General features: G+C 34.8%; 1 protein-coding gene across 2 annotated transcripts in view; it reads left to right on the plus strand.

Annotated features, from left to right (window-relative positions):
* The first annotated feature begins 15082 nt into the window (after positions 1-15082).
* The window catches only part of LOC124378176 (sodium/potassium-transporting ATPase subunit alpha-1-like), a 33148-nt gene continuing 27981 nt past the window's right edge, over positions 15083-20249 (plus strand). The window contains exons 1-13 of one of the 2 annotated variants that reach the window (XM_046837716.1): positions 15083-15152; positions 15264-15359; positions 15532-15591; positions 16800-17003; positions 17104-17217; positions 17298-17432; positions 17780-17897; positions 17987-18255; positions 18352-18660; positions 18880-19014; positions 19104-19296; positions 19412-19587; positions 19689-19825. In XM_046837716.1, the coding sequence (XP_046693672.1) occupies positions 15141-15152; positions 15264-15359; positions 15532-15591; positions 16800-17003; positions 17104-17217; positions 17298-17432; positions 17780-17897; positions 17987-18255; positions 18352-18660; positions 18880-19014; positions 19104-19296; positions 19412-19587; positions 19689-19825 (1958 nt within the window). In that variant the 5' untranslated portion in view covers positions 15083-15140. The remainder of the gene's footprint in view (positions 15153-15263; positions 15360-15531; positions 15592-16799; positions 17004-17103; positions 17218-17297; positions 17433-17779; positions 17898-17986; positions 18256-18351; positions 18661-18879; positions 19015-19103; positions 19297-19411; positions 19588-19688; positions 19826-20249) is intronic. The other variant, XM_046837715.1, reaches the window with a different exon arrangement.

Raw genomic sequence — 20249 nt, forward strand, 5'->3', positions numbered from 1 at the left:
CATCGTTGTCACTCCCAACGTAAATCTCAACATCTTCAGCTCTGCTCCCTCCAGCTCCACCTCCTATCTTTTACTCAATGCCACTGTCTCTAAACCATACAACATCTCAGGTCTCACCACAGTCCTAAAAACTTTCCCTTTCACTCTCACAGATACTCTTCTATCACACATCACTCCTGCTATCACTCTTCTCCACCCACTCCACCCTGCCTGCACTCTTCTCTTCACTTTTTTTCACTCTAACACCTCTCCATTACTTTGCACTGTTGACCCCAGGTACCTGAACTCCTTCACCTTCTCCACCTCTTCTCCCTGCAACCGCATCACTCCACTGCTCTCCCTCTCATTCACACACATGTACTCTGTCTTACTCCTACTGACTTTCATTCCCCTTCTCTCCAGCACGTACCTCCATCTCTCCAGGCACTTCTCAACCTGCTGTCTACTCTCACCACGAATCACAATATCATCTGCAAACATCATAGTCCACGGAAACTCCTGTCTGACCTCGTCCTTCAACCTGTCCATCACCACTGCAACCAGGAATAGGTTAAGCGCTGATCCTTGATGCAGTCCAACCTCCACTTTAAACCAGTCTGTTGTTCCTACGGCACACTTAAATGCTGCCGCACCTGACTTCCTCATACAATACCACAACTCCTTTCTCTGCACCCTGTCATATGCTTTCTTTAAATCCACAAACACACAATGCAACTCCTTCTGACCTTCTCTATATTCTACATCAACATTTAAGTATGTCATCTGGTCCTACTGACCTTCCACTCTTCATCCTCTTAATAGCTGCTCTCAGTTCCTCCTTACTAATCCTATTTACTTCCTGCTTCACCATTTGCACATCATCCAACCTTCTTTCTCGCTCTCATTTTCCTCGTTCATCAGCTGCTTAAAATACTCCCTCCATCTTCTCAACACACTCTCCTCACTAGTCAACACATTTCTATCTCCATCCTTTATTGCTCTAACTTGCAGTACATCCTTCCCAGCTCGGTCCCTCTGCCTGGCCAATCGGTACAAATCCTTTTCTCCTTCCTTAGTGTCCAACTTCTCATACAGCTCCTCATATGCCTTTTCCTTGGCGTTCGCCACATCCCTCTTTACCTGCTGCCACATCTCCTTGTACTCCTGGCTTCTTCTCTCATCACTCCTTACACTACAGTCTTCCTCCTTTAGTTTCCACCATCTTATTATTTTTTAGTCCTCACTCTCCTACTCCTATTCTTCACCTCTAAAACCACACCTGCTGTCTAGCTACACTGTATGATCCTCCTTCTTCTTAAAATACGTGTTCACCACTGCCATTTCCATCCTTTTAGCAAAATCTACCACCATCTGCCCTTACACATTCCTCTCCTTTAGGCAATACCTACCCATCACCTCCTCATCACCTCTGTTCCCTTCACCTACATGCCCATTAAAGTCTGCCCAAATCACCAATCTTTCATTCCTAGGTACACCTTCTACCACTTCATCTAATTTACTCCAGAGTTTTTCCTTCTCCTTCATCTCTCAACCCACTTGTGGAGCATAAGCACTGATTATTTGATTTGAAATTTGATTTGGCACATGTTTTTACGCTGGATGCCCTTCCTTATGCAACCAATCCCATTTATCCGGGCTTAGGACCGGCACTAAGAGTGCACTGGCTTGTGCAAAACCTTCACAGACACTACTGTGAGAGTACTGCTGAGAAAATAATTCTGCAGAATATTCAAAGCCTAAAAAATATTATTTTAAGTCAGAATTATTCTAATCTTCTATTTTTTTTTTCTAATCTTTATTTGTAGCTTTAGCCTGTGTTGTTTAAAAAAATTTTTTTTGCACTTAGTACAGGGAATATGCTCAATGACATACAAGAATCAGGTAAGGCTGTATACCAGATTTATTGTATGTGCCATTACATTCTCAACTCAAAATTGGCCAAAAGTAAATGGTTAAAAATGCATTAAAGATAAATGCTTGGTCCCTTTACTGATAAATACCTATAATACATAACTCTGTTTAAGCTACCAGTAACGTTCTCACATGTAACACAGTTGGAACTGCATTGCTGAAAATTACAAAATAAAAACTAAAAGCTGGTTTTGAACATATACTAAATACAAATTAATAAAAATAATAAATAAAAAAATTCATTTCGCCCGAGTCCAGTGCACATCATGTAGACTGGTTACAGTAGACGATTAGCTCACGGCGGCTCTCCTCCGTTTTGAACTTTTTTCGACGCTAAACTAATTTCACTTTGAGGACAGGATTGTTCGAATGTTAGTAAACTGGGGAGAGTCTGTGTATATAAAACACAATTAAAAGAAACATTATAGAGAAACAGAACAATAATTCCCTAAGCACATTGAAGCTGGTTGATGTGATGGTCATGAAGCATAACGACAAAGCTAACATCGAAAAAATAAAGATGACTATAAAATCAGCACATTTCCATGTTGATTTGCTGTTAAAAACAGGACCGAGGAAAACACGTCCGATCTCAGTTAAAGTCAGAGGTCTAATTTATCAAAGAGTGTAAGAATTTTACATCTATTCACAATAACAGCTGATATGCACAGGAAATTCGTTTTTATCCCATGGCTGGTGATCAATCTCACATATTATAAACTGCTGTGTTTGTACATGGCCACACTCATTTACATAAAAAACCACAATCCAGTTACAAAACCAAAAGTAATTATGTTGCCTGCTTATGGTATTGCTTGTTGTGGATGACATGGAGGAGAAAGTTTGAATAGCATTGATGTAGAGTGCAAATAGCAGAATGCAGCAAAGATGGTTTATCTGGTTTAAAAAATATTGAATATAAATAAATACAAAATGCATTTATAATGTGCAACAATAAATTAAATGCTCCTGCCAGCAATGCAGAAAGAATGATTCCACTTTTCTACCACCAGGGGTTTCTCCATTAACATGCTCAGGGGCACGTAGATTTTAATACTCAATTACTACTTTAACTAATTTTTTGAAAAACTAATTACTTACTTAATATTTTTTTAAATACTAATTACTTACTAAATAACTAAATTACTTAAACTGCTTTCTACTTAGAGACACGGTTATGCTTCCAAACTAGACCCTGGTGCTCTGCTCTATAGTCATTAACCTCAATTAAGAATAATTTTATTAGTTGTTAATAAATACATTATAATACATAAATAAATAACCGCTATAGTATTTATAGAGAAAGCACAGCCTTTTTAATGTCATAAAATGATATACAACACTCTATGTTGGACAGTTGGATGTACAGCAGACAGTGGAGTCAACTATTTGAACAGTTCAAGTACACAAATCCTTTAATTATGAAGTAAAACAGGAACATGTCTGCTTGTATCTAACATGATAACTTATACATACTAACACACATAAGATGAAGCAGTGTGATGCTCTGGACAATGTTCTGCTGGGAATCTTTGGTCCTGTTATTCATATAGATGTTGTGTTTGACCTTCTATTATTTAACTAAACATTAGGTGCGTTTACATGGAGCATTGTAATCGGTTTAAAAGTCTAATCTATATGAAAATGCCCCAATAAACACCACAATCGGAATAAAAATGCCTAAACTGAATGACTTTGTACTCGGTTTAAGAAAGGTGGGATACACCTTTTTATTAACCGAACAAAATGAATATTCTGCCATGTAAACACGCTAAACCGACTGCTGCCATTGATAAGACCCATTACTTAAAGGACAAAATCTGCTTTCTCAAGCTTTAAATAAAAATAGCGCAAAAGAAATAATGAAACTCCATGTTAACAGTACATACTGTAGGCTAATGTACGCATGTCACAGTCATTCCAATTGAAAGCGCATGTAAACACCATATCGGATTAAATAACGTCTCATGATGTAAACAGTCCACCGAAATCTTTCAATCGAAATGATTTTAAGCGGAATGCGAAAAAAGAACATGTAAACATGTCTATCTCTTGACTGAAATGGTATTTTCCAATGGCAGTGGCCTCTTTCAGCAGGATACTGTGATCTGCATTGTAATAATGTTCAGGAATAGTTTGAAGAACATGATAAAATGTTCAGTGTTGACTTGGCCTCCAAATTTCCAGTTCTCAATCTAAACTCTGGGATGTGCCCAATGAGAGCTATAAGGGTAAAAAAAAAAGGGGGTAACTAGTAATAAGAATAGTTACAGAAGTGACACATGTTGATTCCTTGACTAATTTAGTAATACAGTAGATATAATAATGTTTGTGCAGAGATTGAACCTGAGAAAGTCATTTACAATAAATATGACAAAATATAATAATGCATCTATTAGTTTTTAATTTTGAAATTGAGATGCAGTGACAGTGAATATTACAAATGAAAACAAGAGCTATAAGTGGTTATAGTGTTAATGTGTGGCTGAAAAGTGAAATTCTGGTGATTGATGAAGCCAATGGGAGAAATGCTCTGTTTTTATCAAATATTTTATTATTATTATTATTATTACTATTACTTTACTTTATTATTATTAGTCTTTTAGTTCAAATTCATTTGATAATTAATGTTTGTTGTTTAGTGCATCAGTGGATATGCTTTCAAAATGGCTTTACAGAAAGTCTTAAGTCTGAAATTTGTGAGTCAGTGAGTCAGTCAATGTTAAGTCACAAATCCCTACCACTGAATTATATTAAGTCTAGTACAACATGTAATATTAATTATATTAATGTATTAAATGTTGCACTTCCATGAAAGGGCAGAATTAACTGTATAATTTATAACCTTTATGTTAAAGATAACTCTTTGGAGAGATTAAAGTGTAGATCATTATAAATAAAGATAATTATAACTGGATAATTATAAATTATGTATTTTCATTATACATTATATTACTTACAATAAATGGATTATAAAAAGAACATCTAAAAAAAGATATTCTTATTATCTCGAAGGACAGGAATAAAAAAAAATTGCTTGTGTAACCTGTCTCTTTTTCTTCTGTAAGAAAAGACCCCAAACATGTATGTCTCATCTTCACTTTCAGAAGAGATTGTAACAAATTCACACACTGTTCCTACATCTGCAGAGTTACTAATGTACAGTATCAAGATATATTCAAATCTACTGTAAGAAAAATAATGTATATTTGGAGAGATTGCTTCTGACAGATGAAAGTGCAAATATTTTAAAATCAAACTTTAAAATTGCCTTTAGAGGAATACTTTGTCTTAAATGTTGTTTTAACTTGATTTAAGTGTGCAGCTATTCAGCCAAAAATTAATTTTATTTAGACAAATGACCTGTATAATAGAATAATAAAACAGTAAAAAATTTTTAAACAAAATTAAAAATTAATAATAATAATAATAATAATAACAATAATAATGGTTATTATTATTGTTATTATTATTATTATTATTATTATTATTATTATTATTATTATTATTATTATTATTATTATTATTATTATTATTAATAGTGTGTTGAAGCTGTTTGTTCAAATCCAAGCACTGACCATCTTGTATAGTTATGTCCCACAACAAGACCCATTGAGAAATTGCAACTATAAGTAGCTTTTTTAAAAATCTATCAATTTAAGGTTAATACCTTACATTGCATAATAAAACATAATCTAATCTGCTAAATTGCAATAATTTACTTTATTATTGTTTACATAACTGTAAATATGTTTACATGTTTTAAATAATAAATGACTGTTAAGGAGGCTGTAAATAAAATTAACTGTTAAGGAGCCTGTTCATTGGTAAATGACATCTTGTTGTCAGTAGAAACATATTGTCTATTTTGAATATCAGATCATCTTAAACCTCATTTATCTTTTTATCTTGTGCTTTTTCCTAGGAACTTATAGACTGAATATTTATGACAAAATTGAACGGTAAGTGAAACACAAATTATAATTCCTTTCCTACTTCCTAAGATAACAAAAAGAAAACTCTTAAAAATATATAGATACAAATTGATATACTGTCTATACAAGAAAAAGATTACAAAAAAACCTTTAAAATAGAAAATCCAACAAAATTCTTTTAATTCTTTGGCTTACTTGAGAAATTCCAAAGTTTAAAGCTGAAACGTATTAACTATATTTCCTGTAAAAGGCTTTATACATCGCCAAGACCGGTTTCAACTTTTAATGCACAACTTTAAATACAAATGGTTTCTGTTTACTATTTTATGATTTAAAAATGAAATTCACTCACCACTAAAAGCCTTTATGCACAGGAACTTTTTCCTCCCATTGTGTCCCCTGTTAAAGAGGTGTATTAATAATCAGTTTGATGTTAACTGGTGATGCTTTTGTTTTGCTTTGTGTCTATAAAACTGTCCACAAGCAGCTCACCCACGTCTGTGATGTTTATAGTATTGTGTTGTCTCCGCCCTCACTGCACCTGTACCACAGCCACAGAGACGATCATCAGATACAAAACCTTTAACAAAAATACTTTGTAGTATTATTGCATTCATTTTGGTTCTATTATACAGATTTTAGATACAGTTGCCAAAGCAAAAAAACATGCATTTTAATATTTAGTGTGATTTAAACAAAAATGTCATGCACTCAATAACAAACAAAGAAAGTAACATTTCTGAGCTACTCAGTTGCATCAAGATTATTTTAGAAAGACTTTACTTCTAAATGAAAGAGAGTTTTAGTAAGAGTCAAGTATGACTTTTAATTGTATACATGTGATTTAAAATAAAATTGAATTGTTTCATCACAGAAAACTAACCTTCACATCACAGAAAACTAACCTTCACATGAACACTGAGGAGCATTTTACTTTTCATAAAAAAATAGTAAATCAAATAAATTGTCATCATTAAAATGATATTTTGCATTTTAATAATGTAGACTTGCTTTTTCAATGCTTTTTTTTACAACATGTGAATGGTGTATTTTGTAACAGTTTAATAAATGTATATGCAATTTATTGCATTACAACGCTTGCTAAATTGTGATGAAGAAACTAAATGTTAAAATGTTTTAAAGCGTTGTCATTGACCACTTAAAATGACCTACCTGCATGAACACCTGGTGTGTCTAAAATACTTAAATGTTTGTACACAAACAGTTCCCCCACCTCTTGCATGTTTAGGGAAGTTTTCTGTTGTGATTCACCTGTATTTAAATCTCCGCCCCTTCTGACAGGTAAGATGATGGCTTTGTGACATACATTAGCATGTTTCTCAGAAACATTAATAAATGGCAACATTAAAGTTGTAAAGCAAATGTAGTTCTTTTTATTTTGTGCCTTAATGGTTAATGCTATTTATTATCCCACAGATTTATGTTAACTGCAATCAGAGGACAGAATCTCATTCTCTACATTTCTGTAATGAATAATATTCCAATTCTGTTGTTATTTTAATCAAGATCTTTTATTTTTTCAAAAGGTCCAAAATTTACAACACTGTTGACAAATGTAATCTTCAATAATAATGAGAGTAAAAAAGTTGATTCAACAAAACTTATACCTTTACAACTTATATATACTTATATATAAGACTGGGACCTGAACTAGGTAGGCCAATGTATGCTTATTTTTGGAAGTGCACTGGTGCTATCTGACCAAAGAAGCTAGTCTAGCTGACAATGAGAATAAATAATTAATTTAATCACATCTCAGATGGACATAAAGTTGTTAACAGGAGTTTCTTGTATAATTAATTGTTATTCGTGTAGCAGATTTGATAATCCCCTACATTTAAAATAAACATTTTATATTTTATACAAACTAAGCCAAACTGTATTATTACCAGCTGTAAGTACATGATAGGTTTGGAGGTAACAATTAAAAATATCACCAACTCTTTAATGAGAGAATTCAACACTTGCCATACAACACAGATGCCCCTGATATAACTGGACATTATGTTTTCAAAATCGAAATTCTGTTGGGGTCAAAATTCTCTGCTATTTGAGTTCATTTTACATTTTTAATTCTCTTACAATCTGAACCACAGTTGATGTCTTATTAAACATGGTTAGATTTTTGTTCTTGTTTGGGCAGTTGAGGTACTTTTTAATACCCCTATAAGAACTAAGTCTTAGTCGGCTTAGTTTATATACTCAGACAATATCTAATTACAAATAGTTTTTTTCTATATAGTGGAACCTTGATACTCGCGACCTTGACACTCTTAACCTCGATAGTTTGTGACTTTTCATTTGACTTAGAGTAACTCGTGAAAAATCTGATATTTTGCCAGAAGCCGAGAGTGGCTCGAAAGTTCGCAAAGTTCAGAAAGTTCGGAAAGTAATATTTCAAAACAGAGTTTGGACTAATAAATTACATAAAAATGTTTGGAAAACTATTTTAATTATTTAATTATTCATTTAAAGTAGTAAATAAAGTAAATAAAACATTTATGACAAGTAATTCACAATTTTTGTTAAGTTTACAGTAAATAAATAAAATACTATTTAGAATTAAATTATCTTTTTATCTTGTAAGCTTGGTGTGGTTAATATTCCTTTTCTAGTTACATACTTAAGAAACATAAAGCTAATGCTGCTTACAAAGATTCTCTGCATAATTATTCTGTGATTTGATGGTAAAAACACACCTGACTGCAAAAAAGTAACGATAGAATTCACAGGGAGGAAACAGTAGGTGAGGGTAAATAAGCAACATATGTCAGGGACAGGAAATACTAGACACAATCTTTCTCAAGAGTTGTAGTTAAATAAGTTTGCCGATTATTATTTTAACAAATGTTTGTTAAACCACTATTGTGGTTAAGGATCCTGAGCAAACATAGAATACAAGCTATGAATTTGTATTATTTATTATTGTGAGGAATTTGTCAAAATGTATAAACAAAGTATCATAGCCATTTTTACTTGGTTTACTTTGTAGGAATTAACATTAGAATTGTCTTATGTGCATCAATAATGATTTATAAGCCTCCTTAGCTGGAATTGATCACTATAATGATTCCTGAGGTCAATAGGACAACAAAATGCAAACAATACAGTACAATTACATAAAATTACTATACAATATAGTAGAGGTTTCTGATTAACCTCAATGCAAAGTGTTTTTACCATTCAGAACTATGTGATATCATTAAAACCACACTTCCTGTACCTCTTTGTCTGCACACACTATCTCACATAGACCATCTACTCATTGACATTACATTTAAATCTATAACATTTGGCTGATGTTCCTATCCAGAGCGACATACAATTATCTTTTTTTTTAAATACACTGAGCAGGTAAGGGATCAGAGCCTTCATCAGGCTTCCAGTAGCTTGGTGGTGCTGAGATTTAAACTCATGACATTCCAATCAAAAATTTTACCAGTATTCCAGCTTTAATTGTCTTCCTAGGAGTTGAACAATGTTGGAAACAGATTTTCACCAACTTTTATAGGATGATGAGCCCTTTTTTGTGGATTGTACTGAAACAAATAAATTTTTACAGTCTTCATTAAGCATAAAAAATAACTGAAAATAACATCATTCACACACAAAACAAAAAAACATAACTATATATTTTATCTATTCTATTCTCCTATAACCATATCATGCTGTTAACTTGGTCAGACTTTTTTCTTCTGGTATATCTATTGTCGAAAAATTTTGTAGAAGTAGGCATTTATCTTGGGGCTGGCAAAGGAGCAACAAAAGGGCGTATGTTAAGTGTGAATCTGTATAATTGAATCTTTGTACATGGATTCAACTGTATGATTGGTACCTTGCATTAATGTTGCTCCCCAAAAACAGTATCCTGTATATTGTTGCAACCTTGTACAGTACTTTGGTCACAATATAGATTTTCTTTGAGGGAGGAGATTCTGACTGAACTGTAGTTTGGTGTCTCATGACCTCGATCAGCCTCTCGCAATAATTAGTCAGCCAGTCATTTTTCATGTCATAAACTGGCATACGACCCAGCAAATCATCTACAGGTAGATAAGGATTGACACCAAACTGTGTCAATCCTTATTATGCCTGTGAAACACAAAACCATGAAAAGTGACCCACTATAAAAGCAGCATCATCCATACTCAGAACGCAATATAAATCTATACATTCCTGTTTAATTTACTTGATTACAAATTGTGTTTACATTGTTTGCAGAATGTTCTTCTCTGTGCTTGTGTATCTAACGTTGCAGGGAGGGGGAGGGGTTGGATATTTTCAAAACCTGACAGCTTGGTGTTCCACCAACAACTTCACCCTCAAATGAACAAATTGCTGCTTTCACTGTACAGTATTTAATATTATATGGACAATATACAAAAATTCATTTGCACAAATCTTTCAATTTAATTCAATTCAATAAATTTTATATTTATAAAGCACCATTAACAATGGACATTGTCTCAAAGCAGCTTTATTAGCCAGGGCGATTGTGGCAAGGAAAAACTCCCTGTGATGGCATAAGGAAGAAACCTTGGGAGGAAGCAGACTCAAGAGGGAACCCATCCTCATCTGGGTGGCAACAAATGTCATTTTAATCTTTTTAAATCTTCTGTATTGATGAGTGCAGTAGTGTTACTTTGCCTATTGTCTCATTGTCTTGTGGTGTGATGTCCTCTGATGGTGTTTTTGCACTAAATATTGCACACATGCACTTTATGCAGTGCTGTTATCCTAGTTCATTTTGTGTAGTTTTTGTTTTGTGTTACATTTTGTTAATTCATGTTGTCTTATGTTTAACACCTAGGTCCTGGGGGAATGTAATGACAGAAATGACAATAAATGTAATAACAAAAAAACGTAATTCACTTGACTACACTTCTAGAGTAACCTTGAGAAAGTTCATCTGTCCCCAGCAATATTAACTACTTTTTACTGCTGCACCATTGAGAGCATCCTGACCAACTACATCACAGTGTGGCATAGCAGCTCCACAGTGTGTGGACAGAAAGCCATGAAAAGGGTGGCGAAAACTGCTCAGAGCATCACAGTCACCTAACCGATATTGAGTATATTCACCACAGTAGATGTCTGCACATAGTTCACAACATCTTCAGGAACTCCTTAGATCGCAGTCACAAACTGTTCGACCGCTTTACATCCAGGAGAAGATACAGGAACAAATAAAAAAAACCCAGCAGGTTTAGGGACAGCTTTATTCAAACAAAACCCTACATCATTTAAAATCTTCTTCTTCTTCTTTCGGCTGCTCCCATTAGGGGCGCCACAGCAGATCATCCGTCTCCATACCACCCTGTCCTCTACATCTGCCTCTTTCACACCAACTACCTGCATGTCTTCCCTCATCACATCCATAAACCTTCTCCTTGGCCTTCTTCTTTTCCTCCTACCTGGTGGCTTCATCCTCAGCATTCTTCTACCAATATAACTCATGTCCCTCCTCTGCACATGTCCAAACCATCTCAATCTCACCTCCCTCACCTTGTCACCAAAACATCCTACATGGGCTGTCCCTCTAATAAACTCATTTCTAATCTTGTCCATCCTCATCACTCCCAACGAAAACCTTAACATCTTCGGTTCTGCTACCTCCAGCTCCGCCTCCTGTCTTTTACTCAATGCCACTGTCTCTAATCCATACAACATCGCAGGTCTCACCACAGTCCTATAAACTTTCCCTTTCATTCTTGCAGATACTCTTCTATCACAAATCACCCCTGTTACTCTTCTCCACCCACTCCACCCTGCCTGCACTCTTTTCTTCACTTCTCTAACACACTCTCCATTACTTTGCACTGTTGACCCCAGATACCTGAACTCCTTCACCTTCTCCACCTCTTCTCCCTGTAACCGCACCACTCCACTGCCTCCCTCTCATTTACGCACATGTACTCTATCTTACTCCTACTGACTTTCATTCCTCTTTTCTCCAGTGCATATCTCCACCTCTCAAGGCTCTTCTCAACCTGCTCAATACTCTCACCACAAATCACAATATCATCCGCAAACATCATAGTCCAGGGAGACTCCTGTCTGACCTCGTCCGTCAACCTGTCCATCACCACTGCAAACAGGAAAGGGCTCAGGGCTGATCCTTGATGCAGTCCAACCTTCACCCTGAACCAGTCTGTCCTTCCTACTGCACACTTAACTGCTGTCACACTGTCCTCATACATGTCCTGCACCACCCTCACATACATCTCTGACACACCTGACTTCCCCATACAATACCACAACTCCACTCTTGGCACTATGTCGTACGCTTTCTCCAAATACGCAAATACGCAATGCAATTCCTTTTGTCCTTCTCTATACTTCTCCATCAACATCCTCAAAGCAAATAAGGCATCTGTGGTGCTCTTCTTTGACATGAAACCATACTGTTGCTCACAGATGGTCACTTCTTCTCTCAGTCTGGCTCCCACTACTCTTTCCCATAACTTCCCTACATCATTTAAACTACCGTATTTTTCGGACTATAAGCCGCTACTTTTTTCCCACGTTTTGAACCCTTAAACAACGAAGTGGCTAATTTATAGATTTAGATTATAGATTATAGAGTTTTTCCCGGTTTCACAAACTTCAAGCCAAAAAACTTAACCCCATAACATTAGACCAATGACATTTCCAAACGGAAACGAAAAAACGCACCTCACCTGTGTTCTGAGCTGCACGGCATCGGGAGAAAAAGTTTCACCGGTGTTGATTTTTAAACGCACGACGATGGCAAAAGATAAACTCCAGAGAGAAATACAGTAGTTGTGAAAGGAAGGAGGAAGACAGTGAACAATGACTTTCTTGGTAGGCTACTGTTTAAATACAAGCCGTTGTAACGTGTTGAGTCAGGGTGAAGGGAGAGCTCGCTAACTCCAGTTGCAAATGAAATCATATAAGCACACACAGGTTTCCAAAACTCGTGCTTTTTTATTTTTCTTGGCAACAGCGTTACGGGTTAGTCATAGAAACTTAGAAATGAGCATCAGAAAATAATGAGCACATAATCCTTAGTCTCTCTCTCACACACACACATACACAAAATATTTGTAAAATTCAGTGGGTGGGGCTTATAGTCTGGAAATTACGGTAATCATCATAATCGCAATCATCATGCAGTTATGCTCCACTATGTATATACACTATGTATATCTTAAATACTGTTGTAGAATTTATATATCTTATATATTGTACACCGAATGTATTAAATCTCAACATTTGCTTACATAGTAAAAAAATATATTTGCTACATACCAGAATATACTAGCAGAAATATGAAATCTCTAGCACCATACACAAGGAGATTGGCACCATCATGAGATAATCCACATTTCAATTTTCTTCTATTTATGGTAGACCCAGATAGTAATTAAAATAGCAATTATATTTAGCAAACTGAACACATTATTTTAAGAATAAAAGATAGCAGATACACAATATAGCAAAAAAAAAGGTATAAGCCACGTATGCATTTATTAACTGAAATAATTAAGCATTTCAAAAATGTCCACATTCACCATAATATCATGCTAAATGAAGATTAATTGATTGAGGTAGATGTCTGGTGGATTACTTGTATTGTTCTGGTTTTCCAATATGGCTGGGATGGACCACACCCACAGCTAATGTCTGAATCATGGCAGCCTTATCAAAAAGTACAATTCTTATTTAAATATCAGTTAAATTCTTTAAAAACTATTTAGATTAGGAAATTGCTAATAATTCCTCACAGTTTCTTCTGTTCCTGGTATTTGGTGGTAATTTGGTGGTAATAGCCTATTGCTAAATAGCACTGAAATTATATGGCACTCACATAGTCAGGGTTTACCAACAACAGCAAATACATTTGAATAATTATGCAGATTTTATTTAACTGGCAACGTTATCATTATGTGTGACAAAACACTGAACACTGACTTACATGATGCTCATATGTAAGTCAGGACTGGGATTTATAATGCAATATCATCAGTGATAAGATCAAAAAGAGATTAAGTAAAAAAAAAAAAAAAGGCTGTGTTCATTACAGTGAATACATTTATGAATAAACCTCTGCAGATACACTCTATGGCTAAAAGTTTGTTGCAAGTTTTACTGATTTCAAAAGTTTTCCTACATCACCACACTGCTATGCTCCCTTTGCTGGCTTCTTGTAGCTGATTTGTATAAGATTTAAAACACTCAAAATCAAAAGATGAACCAACACCAACCTCACAGCACTTATCTCACCCTATACTGCACCATGCACTGGTTCTTTACCAGTGTTTACCTGATCCAACCATCTCTGAAGGTACAGGAAAGAAGTGCTTCAAGACATTTCTCAGATCTGGAACTAAGGTCATTTGATGTCAGTAGCAGTCTGCAAACAATGTCTAAAGATTTACCTCTTCCAGTGGTTTTTAAATAAGCATCTATTTCTGTTAGTCGCTCTGAATAAGGGCATCTGCCAAATGCTAAAAAATGTTAATATGAATGCAATGCCCCTGTGCACAATGTGAGGTCCATGAAGACATGGCTTGCCAAGTTTGGATTGGAAGGACGCAAGTGGCTTGAACAGAACCCAACTGAAGACCTTTGGAAAGTCCTATTGACCACAGGCTTCCTCGCCTAAACACTGAATGGATCTCCCTAGCCACATATGAATATCTAGTGGAAAGCCTTCCCAGAAAATTGGACATCATTATAACAGCAGCGGGGGATTAAATTCAGAATCAGATGTTTAAAAAGTACATATAAGTTTAATTGTCAGGTAAAAAACTTTTGGACACATATTGTATGAATGTAGTGCTTGTATGTTACAGCCCTATACTCAAGGTAAGCCTTATTATATTAAATTTTGACATATAATCCCATAAAATCTCTACTTACAGTATACTAGTTAAAATATAGTCATGCAATATTTAGATGGTCTTGTGCAGAATTTGTTTACGTGATAAATATCAAAATATTCCTAGAAATGCATGTATAATATTGGTGGGTTATATTGGTATGTATTACTATGTCAACACACGTGAAGAGTTTAAATTACCTACCAGTATGGACCCTTTGTGTATCTACAATACTTTAACTTTTCCACAAACACTTTCCCAGATGTTTTGGGAAACTGTTTGTTGCCATGGAGGAATTAAAATAACTTACCTCTAGTTATGTTCCAAACTCCTCCCTTTTAGAATGCTGAACAGCTAACATATAAAGGTTTCTCTCCCTGGTTTGTACAGATGCATACTTTTATCAGTTAATAGACATAAACTCAGAATGGGGTTAGGGGTAAGTGTATTATGTACTTTAAATTACATTTTTGCTTTTGTTATATTTTATGCTATATTTTAAACTGGGCATTGCTATTTTTAATTTTAAACTTTTTAACTTTTTATGCAGACAGGAAATGACAGGTACATGCAGGCAGCAAGTTCAGAAGTAGGGGAGAAAAAGAAGAGGAAGGACATAAATGAACTTAAGAAAGAAGTGGATCTGGTATGAATTGTACTTTATGTATTTTTTACAGTTTACAGAACATCAAAATAATACTTAAAGCAATCAATTTAAATATCCTATATGATTGAACAATAGAATGATGAAGTATGTTGGAATGGTGATTTTTGTTTTGTTTGATTAATATAAGTTTTAAACATATATATCCTTGCAGGATGATCACAAGCTAACCTTAGATGAATTGCACAATAAATATGGCACTGACATTAACAGGGTAAGTTGAACATACAACTAAACATTTAAAAAGTAGTTTAAATTGTAAAATCTTCATGTTTTATTAACTGTATAAGCTTATAAACAATTTCTTTAATTAGGAATTTTGAATTCACATGTGATTGTGACAGGGATACATATCTTCTGTTTGAGTGTCTGGTCATTTATTTAGAGTTGTAAAATGCTAATACTAGTCAGTTAATTAAGTGTGGATGCATTTTCCTTTTTTATCTAGTAAATATTTAAATATTACATTTTCATATAATATTTAAATATATATTGAAATAATGTTTAGTTAAAAAATAATTATCCTACAAAATAAGTTCTAGAGATGTGTGGAGAAGCCACAACTTTGAATTAATAAATAAAATCACAAGTGTGGAGAGACCACAGCATTAAATAATAAATCAATAAATAATTTAATGATTCCAGAAAACAGTACAGTGAGGTCCTGGAATTTGCAGTGTGCCAATTCTTTATTTCCCACCCCCACAATCACTTTCAAATCAACTGTGCCCATCTTTTTTATTTTGATTAATTTGTGTTTTGACTGAACGTACATTTGGTACAGACATTTGTTTAGTTTTAAGTGAATGCATTTAATAAGATTATTAGTGTGCCATATGAAATGTGTTCAATGATAGATTTGGTCATTTCTGGGGATTTTATAATAAAAAAAGATGGTGCTAAGTTTTTAACTAGTATCATTTTTGCCCATGAATTATATATCTAAAAATATGTTGGGGTTTTTTTTGTGTAAAATACAGGGTGCTACACATTTCACATATCAGTAAAACCCTGTTATTAAAATTGAGCACCAATTCCTCATCATAATACTTTAGAATTACTTTTAAGAATTTAATCTAAGACATAATTAAAACAAATTATACAATGATGAAGATTAAAGCAGTAGAACATTATGCTGTAGGGAAATCTAGCTGCTATATTTATATATTGCAATGTATTACAAGATTCTATTTTTTACTTTTCTATGCTAATAAAAGCAGTCTCTTCCAGGATGACAGACATTTCAATTGTCAGTGTAATAAGACATAATATTGTTGTTCTGTGTTATTAAACATTTTTTTATCCCAATAAATTTAACTAAAAACTTAATAGGATGCATGCATGTATTTATCTTAAAATAAATAGCTAAAACACACAAACTAATATGTTTTTGAAAATTATTATTATTTGTATTTTTGTAAGGGTTTGTCAAGTTCGCGTGCAAAGGAAATTTTTGAACGTGATGGACCAAATGTTCTGACCCCTCCTCCCACTACCCCAGAATGGGTCAAATTCTGTAAACAGCTCTTTGGTGGATTCTGTACACTACTGTGGATTGGATCATTTCTTTGTTTTCTGGCTTTTGCGATTCAGATTACTACTGAGAATGAACCAGAAAATGATAATGTAAGAAACATTACATTTCCTTTATTGTATGTACTTTATTGATATTTTCTAAATACAGGAAAATTCTGAATCAAATAAAAAGATTGACCTTTTTTCATAGTTGTACTTGGGTATTGTGCTGGCCACAGTGGTGTTGATTACTGGATGCTTCTCATACTACCAAGAAGCTAAGAGCTCAAAAATCATGGACTCTTTCAAGAATCTTGTTCCCCATGTAAGATACAAACAAACTAAAGAAAGAATACAAAATGTTTATATCTCTGCCTTCATTTAAAGTGCATGTTCCTCATACAGCAAGCACTGGTTGTTCGTGATGGTGAGAAAAAATCCATTAATGCTGAAGAGGTTGTTCTTGGAGATTTAGTGGAAATCAAAGGTGGTGATAGAATTCCCGCTGATCTGCGCATTATTGCTGCTCATGGATGCAAGGTAAGATAAAGTTCTTAAAATATTTCAAAGGAACATACATTTTAAAGGAAATGAATTCTATTAATTCCTCCTTGGGTAGTGCAATTGCCAAGGGTCCCGTGTTCAAGGGTCTATCCTGATGTCAGGTTATGGTTTGTGTAGAGTTTCTGTGAATGTTCTCCCTATATTCACATGCTAGTAGGTGGACTGCCTATAATAAAGTGTGAATGATTGTGCAAATGTGAGTAAAAGGGTACTTACCCTATGTATCATAGTTACAATAGAACTATTTTGGGGACAATAACTGAAAACATAACCACACTTACATGAGGATAAAGTACTGTACATCTAAACATATGCCCATACAGGTGGACAATTCATCTCTCACTGGAGAATCTGAGCCACAAACCCGTACTCCTGATTTTTCAAATGAAAATCCTCTAGAGACAAGAAATATTGTGTTCTTTTCCACAAATTGCCTGGAAGGTACATATTTACATATAGACAAAAGATTCAGTCATTGACTAAACAAAAGATATAGAAAATGTATTTAAATAAAGTTTTTGTTTCTTCAGGTACAGCCAAAGGTATTGTCATCAACACTGGTGATTGCACAGTCATGGGTCGTATTGCTATTCTTGCCTCAAGTCTTGAGGGTGGAAAGACCCCCATTGCCAAAGAAATTGAACACTTTATTCACATTATTACTGGTGTGGCTGTTTTCCTGGGTGTGTCTTTTTTCATCTTGTCCATTATTCTTGGATATGGATGGCTTGAAGCCGTCATCTTCCTTATCGGAATTATTGTAGCCAATGTACCCGAGGGTCTGCTTGCTACTGTGACTGTAAGTAAAATCTCCATGATGGTCCTATATTAAATGTGCTCAATAACCAAAAAGTGGCCAAAATAACTATAATAATTTTAATATTTGTTTTCATAGGTGTGTTTAACTCTAACTGCTAAACGTATGGCAAAGAAGAACTGTCTGGTAAAAAATCTTGAAGCAGTAGAAACACTTGGATCCACCTCCACCATCTGCTCAGACAAGACAGGAACTCTGACTCAAAATCGTATGACTGTAGCACACATGTGGTTTGACAACCAGATTCATGAAGCAGATACCACAGAGGACCAAAGTGGAACCTCGTTTGACAGAAGCTCTCCCACTTGGTCCTCTCTTGCTCGGGTGGCTGGCCTGTGCAACCGTGCAGTCTTTCTCGGTGACCAGAGCAAAGTTCCAATTCTTAAGGTATGTGTAATTTTAAAGGTTTTTGGTTTGTTCTTTTGTTTATTATGATTTCATTTTGTTGTTACTTTCAGTTCCATTGTCACCTTTGGTAAAAACTGCTTATTCATATATTGGCTGTGCCTTTAAAAGACTTGTGAAAGGTAATTTATCACTATGCAAGAAACAAGATCACTGAAATAAGCAAAACATTTCAAATTTTTGCATTTTCTTTTATTACAGAGAGATACAGCTGGTGATGCATCAGAGTCTGCCTTGTTAAAGTGTATCGAGCTCTGCTGTGGCTCAGTGAAAGAGATGAGAGACAAGTATCCAAAACTTGCTGAGATCCCCTTCAACTCCACCAACAAATACCAGGTGTTTAGGTTTAACCTTGAAATAACTTTATATGTGATTATTTGATGCCTACTGTTAATCCTAACAGAAGTGTACCTGTCATACATAAGCTCTCAGTACACAAGAACCCGAACACTACAGAGACTAAGCACATATTAGTAATGAAAGGAGCCCCTGAGAGCATTCTGCACAGGTGCTCAACAATTATGATTCAGGGGAAAGAGCAACCTTTGGATGAAGAGATAAAAGACTCTTTCCAAAATACCTATGTCAAGCTTGGGAGCCTTGGAGAAAGGGTATTAGGTGAGAAAATGTAAATAATACACAGCGCAAAAGTTTATATTTTAGATATGTATATGTATGTATATATTGTATATACTCGTATGTTTTATACACTATGCTATTTTTTATATTCCAGGTTTCTGCCATTTCCTTCTGCCTGATGAACAGTTCCCTGAGGGCTATAAATTTGACACAGAGGAGGTAAACTTTACTACCGAGAATCTGTGCTTTCTTGGCCTCATGTCTTTGATTGATCCTCCTCGTGCTGCTGTACCTGATGCTGTAGCTAAGTGTAGGAGTGCTGGAATCAAGGTAGGTTTTTTAGCTTGTATAAAATTTCTATGCAGTTCGTCTTGTAAGAATGCAATTACAGAATTATTCTCTTATATTAAAATACTTGCCTGTGCTTTCAGGTTATCATGGTTACAGGAGATCATCCAATCACAGCTAAAGCCATAGCTAAGGGTGTGGGTATCATATCTGAAGGCAGTGAAACTGTGGAAGACATTGCTGCTCGTCTGAACATCCCTGTGGGAGATGTCAACCACAGGTTACCTGAAACTTTTTTTTTTTTTGCTCTAATCAATATCTATTATGTTTCTCAATAGTCTTATAAGCTGCATGTTTTGCATTTGCTAGAGTATCAAATATGATTTTAGTAAATATGGGCATGGAGTGCATTTAACACTGAGTGAAAAAGAACTGTGTCAAAAACAATTTGACTGACAGTAGAGAACCATAGACAGACAACCCTGAGTATCTATTTAAGAATGCGCTATTGTAGTGGGAAAAACTAGATAATGTGGCGACGCACCTAATGATTGAAGTGACAAGTGTGTGACATGTGTGTTGATTCTACAGGAGGTGGGACGGAGACAGTTTATTATTTAGGGTCCTGACAGCTTGCAAAAAGAACCAATTCCACACTCTGGTGGACTTGGCTTGGATACTGTAGTGCATACTGCTGGATTACA

This window comes from Silurus meridionalis, chromosome 24 (genome assembly GCF_014805685.1).
Source record: "Silurus meridionalis isolate SWU-2019-XX chromosome 24, ASM1480568v1, whole genome shotgun sequence".
NCBI classification, from domain to species: domain Eukaryota; kingdom Metazoa; phylum Chordata; class Actinopteri; order Siluriformes; family Siluridae; genus Silurus; species Silurus meridionalis.